The sequence below is a fragment of the Tubulanus polymorphus genome, chromosome 3 (genome assembly GCF_964204645.1).
Source record: "Tubulanus polymorphus chromosome 3, tnTubPoly1.2, whole genome shotgun sequence".
Taxonomy (NCBI): domain Eukaryota; kingdom Metazoa; phylum Nemertea; class Palaeonemertea; order Tubulaniformes; family Tubulanidae; genus Tubulanus; species Tubulanus polymorphus.
Window position 1 is genome coordinate 19440446 of NC_134027.1, and position 14261 is coordinate 19454706.

General features: G+C 36.7%; 1 protein-coding gene across 7 annotated transcripts in view; it reads left to right on the top strand.

Moving 5' to 3' along the window:
* The first annotated feature begins 3470 nt into the window (after positions 1-3470).
* The window catches only part of LOC141901866 (sodium-coupled neutral amino acid transporter 7-like), a 41620-nt gene continuing 30829 nt past the window's right edge, over positions 3471-14261 (top strand). For 2 of the 7 annotated variants that reach the window (XR_012618866.1, XM_074789397.1), the window contains exon 1: positions 7928-7986. Coding sequence is in view for 1 of the 7 variants with exons in the window: in XM_074789397.1 (XP_074645498.1) it covers positions 7949-7986 (38 nt within the window). In the remaining 6 variants the exon portion in view is untranslated. Of the gene's footprint in view, positions 3489-6715; positions 6834-7927; positions 7987-8203; positions 8860-9410; positions 10101-10306; positions 10389-14261 lie in introns of those variants that run through there. The other 5 variants (XM_074789400.1, XM_074789402.1, XM_074789401.1 and 2 more) reach the window with 5 other exon arrangements.

The following is a 14261-nucleotide window of genomic DNA, read 5'->3' on the forward strand; positions in this document are numbered from 1 at the left end:
TTCTCAAAACTATCATCGGTAAAACTAACAATAAGTCTGACATTATTCACACCTTCAACATTAACAATGAAGAAACCTCGGACCCTCATTTAATCGCTAACTCATTCAACAAACAGTACAACGACATAGGGTCAAATCTTGCCAGAAAATTACTTACTCCAACGCAGTCATATATTGACTATCTAAATCGTACACCTAGGCACAATACTAATTTTTTTCTCACGCCAGTCACAGAATTGGAAGTTATTCGCACGGTAAACAGTCTTAAATCGAAACACAGTTACGGCGATGACTCGCTATCCACATTTCTGCTACAACAAATTATCTTACTAATTTCTTCCCCGCTAACTAATCTTATAAACCAATCATTTAAATTAGGTATATTTCCTAACTCTCTCAAAATATCAAAAATAATTCCACTTCACAAAACAGGGGATAAATCGAGCTTAGAAAACTATAGACCAATATCTTTATTAAACTCTCTGTCAAAGGTTTATGAAAAGCTCATGCATAATAGATTACATGCATAATTACCTACTTAGACAACAAGCTTTCCTCATCTCAATATGGTTTCCGAAAGGGCCACTCAACTGAACATGCCATTGTGGAATTAACTGAGCGTATATCCACAGTTATCAACAACAAATACTGGTCAATTGGAATCTTTCTTGATCTTTCTAAAGCTTTTGACACGCTCAACCATGATATTCTTATTCATAAGCTTCAGCACTACGGTATACGAGGAACTGCTCTTAATTGGTTGTCCTCCTTTTTATCAAACAGACACCAATATGTTTCTTTTCAATCTGTTAAATCATCTGTTCTTGAGATTTTCTGTGGAGTACCTCAAGGTTCTATCCTCGGGGCATTATTATTCCTCGTCTATATCAATGACTTGTACATTTCAACACCTAACTTAGACTTAGTTCTTTTCGCGGACGACACTACAGGGTTGGCGTATGACAGGGACATAAATTCTCTTCTAACAAAAGTTAATAAGGATTTAGACTCTCTTCACGATTGGTTACTTGCTAATACACTATCTCTCAACATGGAAAAAACCAAATTTATCCTATTCCACTCTAGTCAACGTAAGCCTTTCATTAGTAATGCATTGAGAAATCCCCTAAAACTGTTTATTAAAGGTAAAGAGATAAGTAGAGTAGATCACATTAATTTTTTAGGCATTATTTTACAAGAAAACCTTAACTGGAAACCCCACATAGAAAAAGTTCACAAACGAATTTCACGAGGCCTGGGTATGATCTATAAATGCAGTCAAATTCTAAATCAAAATCACCTCATCCTCATCTACAATGCACTTGTCCTTCCTCACATAAACCATGGTATATTATCATGGGGTCACTCACCACAGAGGCGGATCCAGGGGCATGGGTAGACAGTATTCGAAGGAAATTTAAGGGCACCTTTCTGATCTTAGGGCACACCCAGTATCCAGGTCAATGCGAGCGCCGAAGGGGGGGGGGAAGTCCTTAGAGGGGGGTTTGGGGGCCCACCCCCAGAAAATTTTGAAAATATGGTACCATTTAAAGGCTTTTAGAGGGCTTCTAGAGGCTAGCAGAGCAATCCAGGATAAACGAATTCGAGACAAGATTTCAACACATGCGGATAAAAATGAAGCTGGTGAACCCATGAAAGAATGGTTGTCGCCAACTTCGCCTAGTGCCCCTATAATCTTTAAAAGTGTCCCTTAACAATTATACAGAATACGGCTAAGTGCCCCTTCATTGTTAACAATCGGCAAAAATTGCCTCGTCTTCACATTTATCCTTATGTCGTGCAATCTTCCAAACCAAAAGTGCCCCTAAAATTTTAAAAAATTAGGCAAAAAAGTGCCCTTTTCTTCAACATTTTCCGCGTATAGTGCCCTCTTCTAAAGTACGAGTGCCCCTTTAGCCCTCTCTGAAAAGGCAAGGAAGGACAAGGTGCCCTCATCTAAAGAATGAGTGCCCCTTGCAAAAGGAAAGTGCCCTTTTTAATTTATCATAATTAAAGGCTTTACAAATATGATTATCTCTCCTCACTTTCTTGGTAGCAGTATATACCGATTAATTTTATAATTATGCCCGGATTACGGACACGGAATTAGCGGTTGCTGAAATAATGCCGTTAAAAATATTGCCGGTGAAATTTCGAAGGGCACTTAAAAATTCTAGACCGTATTGGGCAATACGGCTAATACGGTCTGGATCCGCCCCTGCACCACACACGCAAAAATGTCTTTTACTTCAAAAACAAATAACTCGAATTATTACTAAGTCTAACTTTACTGCCCACTCTGAACCACTCTTCAAACAACTTAATCTTCTCAAAATAAATGATCTCTACACACTTAAAGCCACTCTTTTAATCTATGACACACTCAAAAACAACCCTCCAAAATACTTCAAAAACTTATTTACTGCAGATCTTCTCTCTCAACAAATTATCTAATCATTAAAAGCATTCACCTCGACCACAACTATTCTTCACTTACAAACCCACATTTTAAAGAAACAAAATCACCGAAAGAATATCTTGCTAATATATGGAGAACATTACCAATTAGTAACGTTATCGACCTTCTAAGTAAATCATCCGTTAAATGTATGTTAAAAACCTATCTCATCTCCACTTATAGTAACCTAACTGTTTGCGATAATATTAACTGCTATAACTGTTATTTAAGATTATTGAATCCCCAAACTGTATAATTAATAATCAATCACATGATAATTACGCATCCACATTCTGCTGAGTCATTTTGTTAATCATATTTGTATAATTTGTGTATATTTTTGTTACGGTACTTTGTTTGATTTTTTTGTATGGGTGCTAGCGTAAAGCGGCCTTTCTGGCTTTGCTATGCCTGTGCAGATTGTATATATGTTTACATATTGTATTCTATGCAAATAAATCTATTGAATTGAATTGAATTGAATTGAACGATTGATAATGGATGAGACCAATGATGGGGGTACCAGTATCCCTGCAACTGTATAATAAAATAACTTTATATTATACAGGGATAGTGGACCTGGTCATTGATATTGGTTTTATTCATTCACTATCAATTGTGACAAGTCCCTGTGGGCGGAAGCGAGTTCGGGAGTGATACCTGACCCCTGGCAAGCGAGGACGAACCATCCCTGGTTGGAAGGATTGATTATGATAAACTCGGAGGCATCCGTTTCTCAGCTTTTAGTATAGGACATATTCGATTGTAGTCATCGATAGATTAGTGTTGATGAACAGAATGAATGAATTATAAATAATTCAATATTATTACTTGGTTTGTAGTTTTGAATTAATGTCAGACGCATTTCTTTCATTTTATAATGTATTGATGTGTAAGATTTCCCGCTGCATATATTGCAGTGTTAGTGATCTACCTACAACAAAATATACCTACAACAAATTGGTACAACAAAATGTAATTGGCAGTCACATGATTCCAAAATGGCCGCGCCCGGCAGTTTAATATTTTGGTAAACAATGTTGGAACAATGTTCCGTTCCTTTTTTTATCACTCTTTACAAAACTAATGCTGAAGTTCCAAAAATAATATGTAATACGTGAAATCTAAGTGACGGACGCCTCGTCACAGCTTGATTCAATTTTTCATAGTAAGAAATGATAGCGATTGGGGAAAACAACCTCAAGTACACGGGGTAACGAAGTCAAAAACACTCAAAATATTGTCAGTGACAAGGAGCTACTTAAATGTTGTTAATGAAACTGGAAAGAGAATCAACTCCAATATTCCATATTGAAATTGTGCTGTATTTGAACCCAAAGCAATGAATTAATGAAGAAATTAAATCAACTTAGTCAAAACTTGGAAAATTTAAAATTAATGCTCGATAGGCCTACGACCAATCTGTCCGGATGTTAGGCCTTTGCACATAGGCCTACATAGTCTCTAGTAGCCTCTACTAGGTTAAAGCTAAGTTCACTGTAAAGGAGGAATCAGATTTATTAAAATGCATATTAGTGATTAGGCCTAACTGGTTGTGACTTGCAACGATCAATCACAATTATCAATTTTATTGCCAAAAATGAAGATTTTTGTCAAAAATGAAGATTTTTTTGAAAATTTCGTCTGAGCAGACAGCTTTATAAGCCACCCTTTCATTTGAGTTTTTTCATCATAAATGAAACTGGTATTTCATTAATTCCTAATGACTAAAGCATGGCGTAGGTCGGCCTTGCGACGGCTTGTGATTCACTGCGACGCCAATCATTGCGACGCCAGCGACGATTCTGTCGCAACGACGATTCTGTCGCAACGACTCATCGACCTAAGCTCCCTTGCAACGGGTTGCGACTGTCAGCAACGCCAGTCACAAGGAGTCGCACGTGTTCTACTTTTTGCGACGTGACACGACTGTCACAACCAACCGACGCGCTCTTGCGACTGGCAGAAACTAGTTGCACACAGTCGCTGACAATCGTATCGCAACCGAATTGCACCGAAACTTGCGAGGATTGCATTGCGTCACAAGGCCGACCTACATCCGGCTTTAAGTTACAGCGGAGCCCCAGAAATATCTTTTTTTTTCATTCAAAAGACCTTTCGCTAGAAAATACTTTCGTCGGAACAAAATTTATTTCATTCCAACCAATAATATTCTTTTCGATTGAACCAATTTGAAAAAATCGTTAGAACAAAGTTGAACAAACTTTTTTTGTCCAAACGAAAGGTTTTTCTTTCGAACAACCATTCGATCGAACAGAATCGTTTTGATTTGAACAGAATTTTCTTGTCAGAACATTAAGTTTTTCGTTCGAACAAGTATATTGTAAAAAGTTTTTTCTCCGAACCAAAAGTATTAAGTATTTCGTTCAATCGAACAGAATTGTTTTCATTCAAACATTCATTCGAAAAAATTGTTTTCGCTCAACCAAATTTTTTGCCGGGACAAAAAATTTTTCATTTCAACAATAACATAGCTTTTTATTCGAACTCATCTTTTTGTCAGAATGAAGAAAATTTTTGGTTCAAGCAAAAAGCGTATTGTTCGATCTAACAGAATTGTTATCATTCGAACAAGATTTTCTTGTTGGAACATTAAATTTTTTGGTCGAACAGCGTGTTAAGGTCGATTTGGAAATTAACTCGGTCGGGTATATGTTCGATTACTGCGTATGTCATTTGTCAGGACATTAAACAGAAGACGGTTTAGGATACTACCTTGCGTGACTCCACTAGTTAGACCGACTTATTCCAAGATGAGGCGTTCCATTGATTTCAAGTTTTGGTTCAGAGATAACTGCTGAGCCATTTGGGCGACCTATCATTGATACTGTTTCCTAATAGCCTGTTTAGTAATGGCTGATGTTGTGCCTTATCAAATGCTTTGTCGAAATCCACCGTTGAACAGGATTCTAAGACTGTGCAGAAAACCCGTTATCGCTGCTTTGCAGCTATATTTCAGATTTGTTATTCTATTACGTCCCATGATTTCGTTGATGAATTAATCATTTATCCTCGCAAAGTTTGTTCGAAAATGATGTTAAATCACAATTGCACGGAAGATATTTCATAAGATGAAAAACATATACGTTAGTTCACATAAATTTCGAATATCCTCAAATGTTTGTACGACAATGAAGTAAACTCAAAATCGAACGGAGGTAAAACTTTTTCAATTAAAATGTAATATATATATAATATATAAAACGCTGTTGTTGATCGTATGTAGTCAAAAAGGTTTGTGTAAGGTCGAACCAGTGTTACTCGATTTTATAAGGGGTATTCTAGGTCCACGTCGATAAGCCTGACACTCGGATCGAGCCAGATTCTTTAATTGCTCATTATCAAATTTTACATTTAGATGTAATTAAGATTAGAATTGAAAGAAAACGTCGTCGTTCACGACACTTATTTTAGACTGGTGTTGTGTGAACTATTGTCAATGATGTGTAACAAAGAACCTGCTGGCAGTTTCGGTTTCAGCACCATCCGCATCGTATCAATAGTTTAATTGTTCATAATTATGACCATAATTATGTGCATATGTTGTGATTTGTTTGTTCGATAAAGCCTTGTTTCAAATGAAAATATTAGTTCACCAAAGTGTTAATCCATTTTATAAGGTCCACGTCAATAAGTCTGACACGCGGTGCCAGATTCTATAATTGCTCATTATCAAATTTTATATTAGATGTAATTTATTCTTATCTTAATAATTAAGATCAGAATTGAATGGAAACGTCATCGTTCGCGATACGTATTCTAAACTTATGTTGTGTGAACTATTATTGTCAATGATAGAATAATAAAGAACCTGCTGGGAGTTTTGGTTTCAGCGCCATCCGTAGTTTAATTGTTTATAATGTGCATATTCATGATTTGTTTGTTCGATAAAGCCTTGTTTCCGGTTGAAAATATTTATCATTCCAGAGAATAACCCTATTGACGTGCTATTTAAGTGATCCAAACCCGTGCATAAGGGTTACCCTGGTTTTGAATTATATCGTTGCTGTTTTCTGTGCGGCCAAGTCTTCCTTCTAAAGTTATGAAAAATTGTTATTGAATAATTGTCTTTAAAACAACCCCGTGCTGCAATGAGTTCAAATCGAGAATACATTAATATGCATACATATTCTGTGGAATATACAATCATAGATTTTTCCCTGGTGTAATGGTATTCGCCATTTCAGCAGGGTAATGACACGAGTTTGCATTTTAAGTATTGCCGGCAGTGAGACACGTACAGATAATCGGAAATGAGTAATCTGAATCTGGTAGATCTGAATGAAGTGATAGCTTCACGATAGCTCGAGTTAAGGGGTGGGAAGAAAGAAGATGAAACTGTAACTATGTAACTGTAAGTTTTGATTCATTTCTGAAATTTGGCTTGATATATTATAAGCTCAAATTTCAGAAATGAATCAAACCTCATAATTCTTTAATCTTATATTATAAGATCAAATGAAATTTGATATTCTAATTTTTGCGAGAAAAAAAATTTCTTATAAATCAGGTCTCGGTACCACTGTCTGCTAAAAAGATTATTCTTTCGATTTAGATTAAGTGTCATTTTTTAATGGTTTAAAACTCTTTATGAAACCATAATGTAACCAATGACATTTCTATGGTGGGAACTGAGAGGGGTTTTTGCAATATTGAAGAATTTTGACCTGGTAGTTAATTTAGAAATTAGCTCCATTTGGAAATAAACGGAAGATGAGAGAAGATTACAACGCATTTCTTAATTACCTTCAAAAAGAAAAAAAATCGAATACGCGTTGAAACGCACAAATCGGAAAATTATTTTCTGCTAGAAAAAACTAGAATTAGCAGGAAATGCGAATGTCAGTACAAAAATTGATTTCTCTTGCGAAAAATATACATTTCTTTCTAATCCGCCTGGAATACGGTTCAAAATAAGCAGTGCACGCGGCCAGCGGTTCCGATTTCCTTATCTGGTGAAGAAGGGGCGGAGACTAATGTTTTTGCCGACCGCGATGTTGCTGCTGCTCGAGAGCGAGACTATGCCGTGCCGATCCGCCGCCGCGCTGGCCGAGAAATTTTACGACTCTAACGCGACTCTCACCGCAGTTTTTAGGGTCGTTACTTTTGATTAAAAAAGTGTATTTCAGTGCTGCCGCTGAGAATGACAGCTGCGCGCGCGAGAGCGTAATTCTCCGGGATTCGAACCTGCGCGCCGAACCGCGTGGCACCGGGCCGCGGCCGCGTTTTGTTATTATGAATTCGCCCCTGTTGCTAAGGGAATTTCAGCTTTTTTCAACTCGATCGATCAACGCGGTTCATTGTTAAACTATTCATCAACCCAATCTTGTTCGAAATTTCATGAAATAAATACATTCTGAAATAACCCGATCCATAAGTTACCGTATTTTAGTTAGTGGAATGCCGGATTTCAGCGTGACGTAATTCTACTTCCGATTTCCCCATGAACTTCAAACCGGACGTCAAGTGATGTCATTTTTTTCTGACTTTGTCAGGCCGCAAAAACCGTAAAGTTTCCCAAGTCTCCGTTTCTACCTAACGCATGCGCATTAGTCAGTGCTGGAATTGCTCTAAGTCGAGAAATCGGCACATTGCGCATGCGGCACTACATGTGAGCTACATGTAACCTTTAATGACTAATAGTCGCTGTAGTTTCCATTAGGTTCGAATCCCGTAAAAATATTGATCTTATTTACGCTGTTCATCTTATAAGCGGCGCTATCAGATTCGAAACCCGAAAATTACTGATCGTACTTCAAGCAATACGACATGAACTTTGATGATTAAAGTGTCACTGGGTTATTGTTTGCCGAGTAAAAAAGTGAAAGCATCCCGAATATGAAATAATAAACTTTGATAGCCCCAGGATTTACTTTTAAGTGCTATTAGGTTCGAATCCCGAATGTGTAGCAGAAAAATACATTCATCCTTTTTAATATACCGATATATATCTTAGATTTTTAGCTTATGGCAAGACCACTTGAACACCTGTCATTCCCAAAAATACAAATGATCCTCTAAGAGGATCATGAAGAGTCTTAAGTGACCAAACAAACTGCGCCTTCCCGCTGCGCAAAAGTTCACGCAGGTTCATTCCGTTATAGTTCTATGTTTCAGCGTTCTGACATGACCCAGTTTAGGAAAAAATACACATGTAGTGACGCATGCGCACGCGACCGATTTCTGGACTTAGAGGATTTCCCCAACACTTCCTAATGCGCATGCGTTATAAACAGAGACTTGGGAAACTTTACGGTTTTTGCTGTCAGCTAGTCAGAATCGGTTAAGAAGACACTTCGTAGTACCCACATATACGCGTTTACCAAAGGGACGTCCTCCGGGCGCCAAAGGCGCCCGGCGTCCGTCTATCAATGGGAAAGGGAAAGTTCTCTTTATTTGCTACTTATCCTGGGTTGATTGGATTTATAGGCCTATCACTGATCACGTCACAGGGACTTGACACAAAAGGATTTTGACCCCAGTATCCTTAATGTCTATTTCAACCTGATTTGAGAGCATACAGAGTGGCCTAGCTCAGTCAGTTTTGGTGGTACATACCTGATAAAAGTCTTATTAGGACCAGAATGCATTGGCAGTCGACCTAAATCATCATTTTTAATCCATTTGAAACTGTAATGAAGGATATCCAAAAAATCTGCATTATTGAGAGGGGTTCCTGAGAGAAAAGAGACTCCATGATCAGTGGCGGATTTAGCCTACCGCTCTTGCCGCTAATGCGGTAGTCAACATTTTTCCTTTTGACTTAGCTGATTCCTTGGAAAAAAGTACCCATATATTAAAACAGGATTTTTCTCTTCCAAAACCCAGGAAATGTCATCTCAGCCCTTAAAATTTTTCAGACCCCCCGCCGTAGGCACGTCGTGCCTTCGGCACTCGGTTGCCGAAATGCGGTAGTCATATTATGCCTGTGGATCCGCCACTGATGATTTGAAAGTTTAACAATATGTCTCCATGCCTACCAACTGAAATTTGATACGTAGGCATGGAAACATGTAGTCTAGTACCTAGCCGTCGTTCTACAAACAACGTCTAGGGCGAAAGTGCTCATATAAGGTTAATTTTCGTCCCTCATTTTGAGGGCCGAGGCTTTGAGCGTCTATTTCACCCCTTAAAACACCATCAACTTACCTCAAACGGACTGTTCTGTAATCAGACAGAAGTTACCTATTGTTTGGGCATAAATTTGTAATCTTAAGTAGCTTTTGACGATCGTAGTAGCTCAAAACTTTTGACTAGTCGCCTCAAAAAATAGTTGAAGTGAAGCAACATTACAAATATGGCGGCTTTTCATGGTGCATGAGGGGAGTGTAAATTACGAATTCGGACTTGAACTTGGACTGATTTTGATGCCAATGCAGATAATATTCTTGTTTCAAATTCTTAAGGTCAAAATTGACCAAAATTTATGCGTTTTATCAACAAAAATTAACATTTAGGCCTAGAGTAATTTTTGAGAGACATTGAATTTTCACATTTTATTAATTTAGTCCGTATTGGAAATCCCGATTGTGGCAATCAATTCAAATCAAATCAATAAATTCTCCGGTTCGCGATTTAAATCAAAAATATTATTATAAAACACATTTTCAAAGTCAACAAGGTAACTAATTAATTTATTTTAATACAAATGTTTGATTTGACACTAATATCAGTTGTTGCATTGCAATTAACAGGAGTTAACCTCTATATGATACTTAAGCGTCAGACGTTGTAGGGAACCCTTACAACGACTGGTATTCAGACTAGGAAACATGTTGTTAAACTTTGAAATCATGAAGTCACTTCTCTTCATTTAACCCCTTTCAGTGAAGACTTTTTGGATATCCTTCAATACAGTTTCAAATGGATAAAAAAAGGATGATTAAGGTCGACTGCCTGCCTTTATCAGGTATGTACTACCATAAATGAGCGAGCTAGGCCACCTGGAATTCTCTCAAGTCAGGTTGAAATAGACATTGGGTAGGCCTACTAGGCCCTATATATATAAAAAGACAACTCTCCGTTTGTTTTAAAAAATCATGGTCATTTTTACTTCCAGTTCTGGTGCGGTACAGACAGATTTTGTCGATTTTTTCGGATTAATCGCACGATTTAACAATTTCAAAGGCACTCAAATCTTTCTCAAACCACTCGGTCTAACGCAGAAATTCATTATCTTTAAGAATAATCTTACTCGAAGCGGATTGGATTGTTAATAACGAAGTTACGAACTGTTGAAGTGACATAGCTATCGACCGATCTGACAGTGTTAGCGAAGGGCAGCAGAGCTGATGGGTTAGGGGTCGTCTGTCCGTCTGCCAACTTTAGCTTCAATTCGCTACTAGTCCTACAGTATTAATCAGATCAATTCCAAATTTAGTATGAATGTTCTATGGACCAAGGTCTATAAAGTTACAGAGCCATTTTTTGGATTCGTCCCCCAGGGGACGCCCCGGGGGGTTGAGTTTTTGGTTTACCTTTTGAGTTCTATTCAAATTGCTACTAGTCCTACAGTTTTAATCAGATCAATTCCAAATTTGGTATGAATGTTCTATGGAGCAAGTCCTATGAAGTTACAGAGCCATTTTTTGGATTTATCCCCCAGGGAGCGCCCCTGGGGGTGGAGTTTCTATTCAATCGCTACTTGCCCTACAGTTTTAATCCCATCAATTCCAAATTTAGTATGAATGTTCAATGGACCAAGGCCTATAAAGTAACAGAGCCATTTTTGGATTCGTGGGCGCCCCTGGAGGTGGAGTTTCTATTTCTTCAAATTGCTATTAGTCCTACAGTTTTACTCAGGTCAAGTCCAAATTTAGTATGAATGTTCTATGGACCAATACCTTCAAGGTACAGAGCTCTTTTTGGATTTGGCCCCAAGGGGGCACTCCTAGGTATGCAGTTCTATTTCTTCAAATCACACAGCGGAGCTATATAAGCTGATAGGCCACTTGTTTTAATCAATTCACAATGACTTTGTTGTTTGTTTGATGCCTATAACACCTCACTTGACGGTCTTGTGCAAATTGACCGTAAAGTGAGAGTAAATTTCCACTTAACAATCTAATGAAACGAAACGTAGAAATCGAAAAAATGAAATCATCAAGACTTATTCATATTTTTTATCAACAGGAATTTATTATTTTATCAATTATTATTGAAAACACAAAGTTTTTGAAATGTAGGCCTATGTGGATATTTTGGAAATCCTTCAAAAATAACATCGTCGCTTCATTTTGGAAGTGGGTGTCACTAAACCTAAGACCCCCTAAACCTAAGACCTAAGACCCGTTAGGTCTTATGTTTAGGGGGTCTTAGGTTTAGTGACACCTATATATAATATACTAAACATAAGACCCATAAACCTAAGACCCCCAAATATCTCGTCTCTGATAAATGAACCAAATTTAAATAGGCCATCGATGGATCATTTTAACTAATATCTATATATTAGAACCATTTTGAATAGTCTAAAGTACACAAATAATGATTTAGAGTCGGGTCTTAGGTTTATGGGTCTTAGGTTTAGTGACACCTATATATAATATACTAAACCTAAGACCCATAAACCTAAGACCCCCAAATATCTCGTCTTTGATAAAGAAACCAAATTTTAAAAGGCCATCGATGGATCATTTTAACTAATATCTATATATTAGAACCATTTCGAATAGTCTGAAGTACACAAATTATGATTTAGATTCGGGTCTTAGGTTTATGGGTCTAAGGTTTAGTGACACCTATATATAATATACTAAACCTAAGACCCATAAACCTAAGACCCCCAAATATCTCGTCTCTGATAAAGAAACCAAATTTTAATAGGCCATCGATGGATCATTTTAACTAATATCTATATATTAGAACCATTTCGAATAGTCTGAAGTACACAAATTATGATTTAGATTCGGGTCTTAGGTTTATGGGTCTTAGGTTTAGTGACACCTATATATAATATACTAAACCTAAGACCCATAAACCTAAGACCCTCAAATATCACGTCTCTGATAAATAAACCAAATTTAAATAGGCAATCGATGGATCATTTTAACTAAAATCTATATATTAGAACCATTTTGAATAGTCTAAAGTACACAAATAATGATTTAGAGTCGGGTCTTAGGTTTATGGGTCTTAGGTTTAGTGACACCTATATATAATATACTAAACCTAAGACCCATAAACCTAAGACCCCCAAATATCTCGTCTCTGATAAATGAACCAAATTTAAATAGGCCATCGATGGATCATTTTAACTAATATCTATATATTAGAACCATTTTGAATAGTCTAACGTACACAAATAATGATTTAGAGTCGGGTCTTAGGTTTATGGGTCTTAGGTTTAGTGACACCTATATATAATATACTAAACCTAAGACCCATAAACCTTAGACCCCCAAATATCTCGTCTCTGATAAAAGAACTAAATTTTAATAGGCCATCGATGGATCATTTTAACTAATATCTATATATTAGAACCATTTTGAATAGTCTAACGTACACAAATAATGATTTAGAGTCGGGTCTTAGGTTTATGGGTCTTAGGTTTAGTGACACCTATATATAATATACTAAACCTAAGACCCATAAACCTAAGACCCGACTCTAAATCATTATTTGTGTACTTTAGACTATTCAAAATGGTTCTAATATATAGATATTATATAGATATATATTAATGATCCATCGATGGCCTATTTAAATTTGGTTTATTTATCAGAGACGAGATATTTGGGGGTCTTAGGTTTATAGGTCTTAGGTTTAGTATGTTATATATAGGTGTCACTAAACCTAAGACCCGACTCTAAGTTATTATTTGTGTACTTTAGACTATTCGAAATGGTTCTAATATATAGATATTAGTTAAAATGATCCATCGATGGCCTATTAAAATATAGTTCATTTATCAGAGACGAGATATTTGGTACACAAATAATGATTTAGAGTCGGGTCTTAGGTTTATGGGTCTTAGGTTTAGTATATTATATATAGGTGTCACTAAACCTAAGACCCATAAACCTAAGACCCGACTCTAAATCATTATTTGTGTACTTTAGACTATTCAAAATGGTTCTAATATATAGATATTAGTTAAAATGATCCATCGATGGCCTATTAAAATTTAGTTCATTTATCAGAGACGAGATATTTGGGGGTCTTAGGTTTATGGGTCTTAGGTTTAGTATACTATATATAGGTGTCACTAAACCTAAGACCCATAAACATAAGACCTAACGGGTCTTAGGTCTTAGGTCTTAGGTTTAGGGGGTCTTAGGTTTAGTGACACCCTTTTGGAAGTCTACATAAAACCTTGTCATGTCACGTGTATGCAATACAAAGAAAAATGCGGCCTCTGACAGAATTTTTAGTAGAAATTGATGAAATTCTAAAAGAAATGTTGATTAATCGCTCAAAGCATTCATGAAATTGGATTAATTCAAATGGTTCCTGCTAGTTTAAGCTCATCCAATTATAAAAGCTCACCAACAATGATGATTAGGTATCTTAACTAGAACGCCATAAGCGAAAAAGCATTGGGCAAATGGTCCGTTGTCTAATGACCCGTATCTTCCATTGATAAAACTTGTAACTATTCATGAATTATTGTGAAAAGCAAGTGCCAAGTGTCAAGTTCTGTTGCAAACACCAATAACTTCTTCCCTAATTCAAGCTATATGTATATGAGGCACATGTCCAATAGGGGACGAAAGGCTGTAAATGTATTTCTACTAAATCGCTGTGACAATGAATTCCAATAATTGAATAACGTTACTCAGTA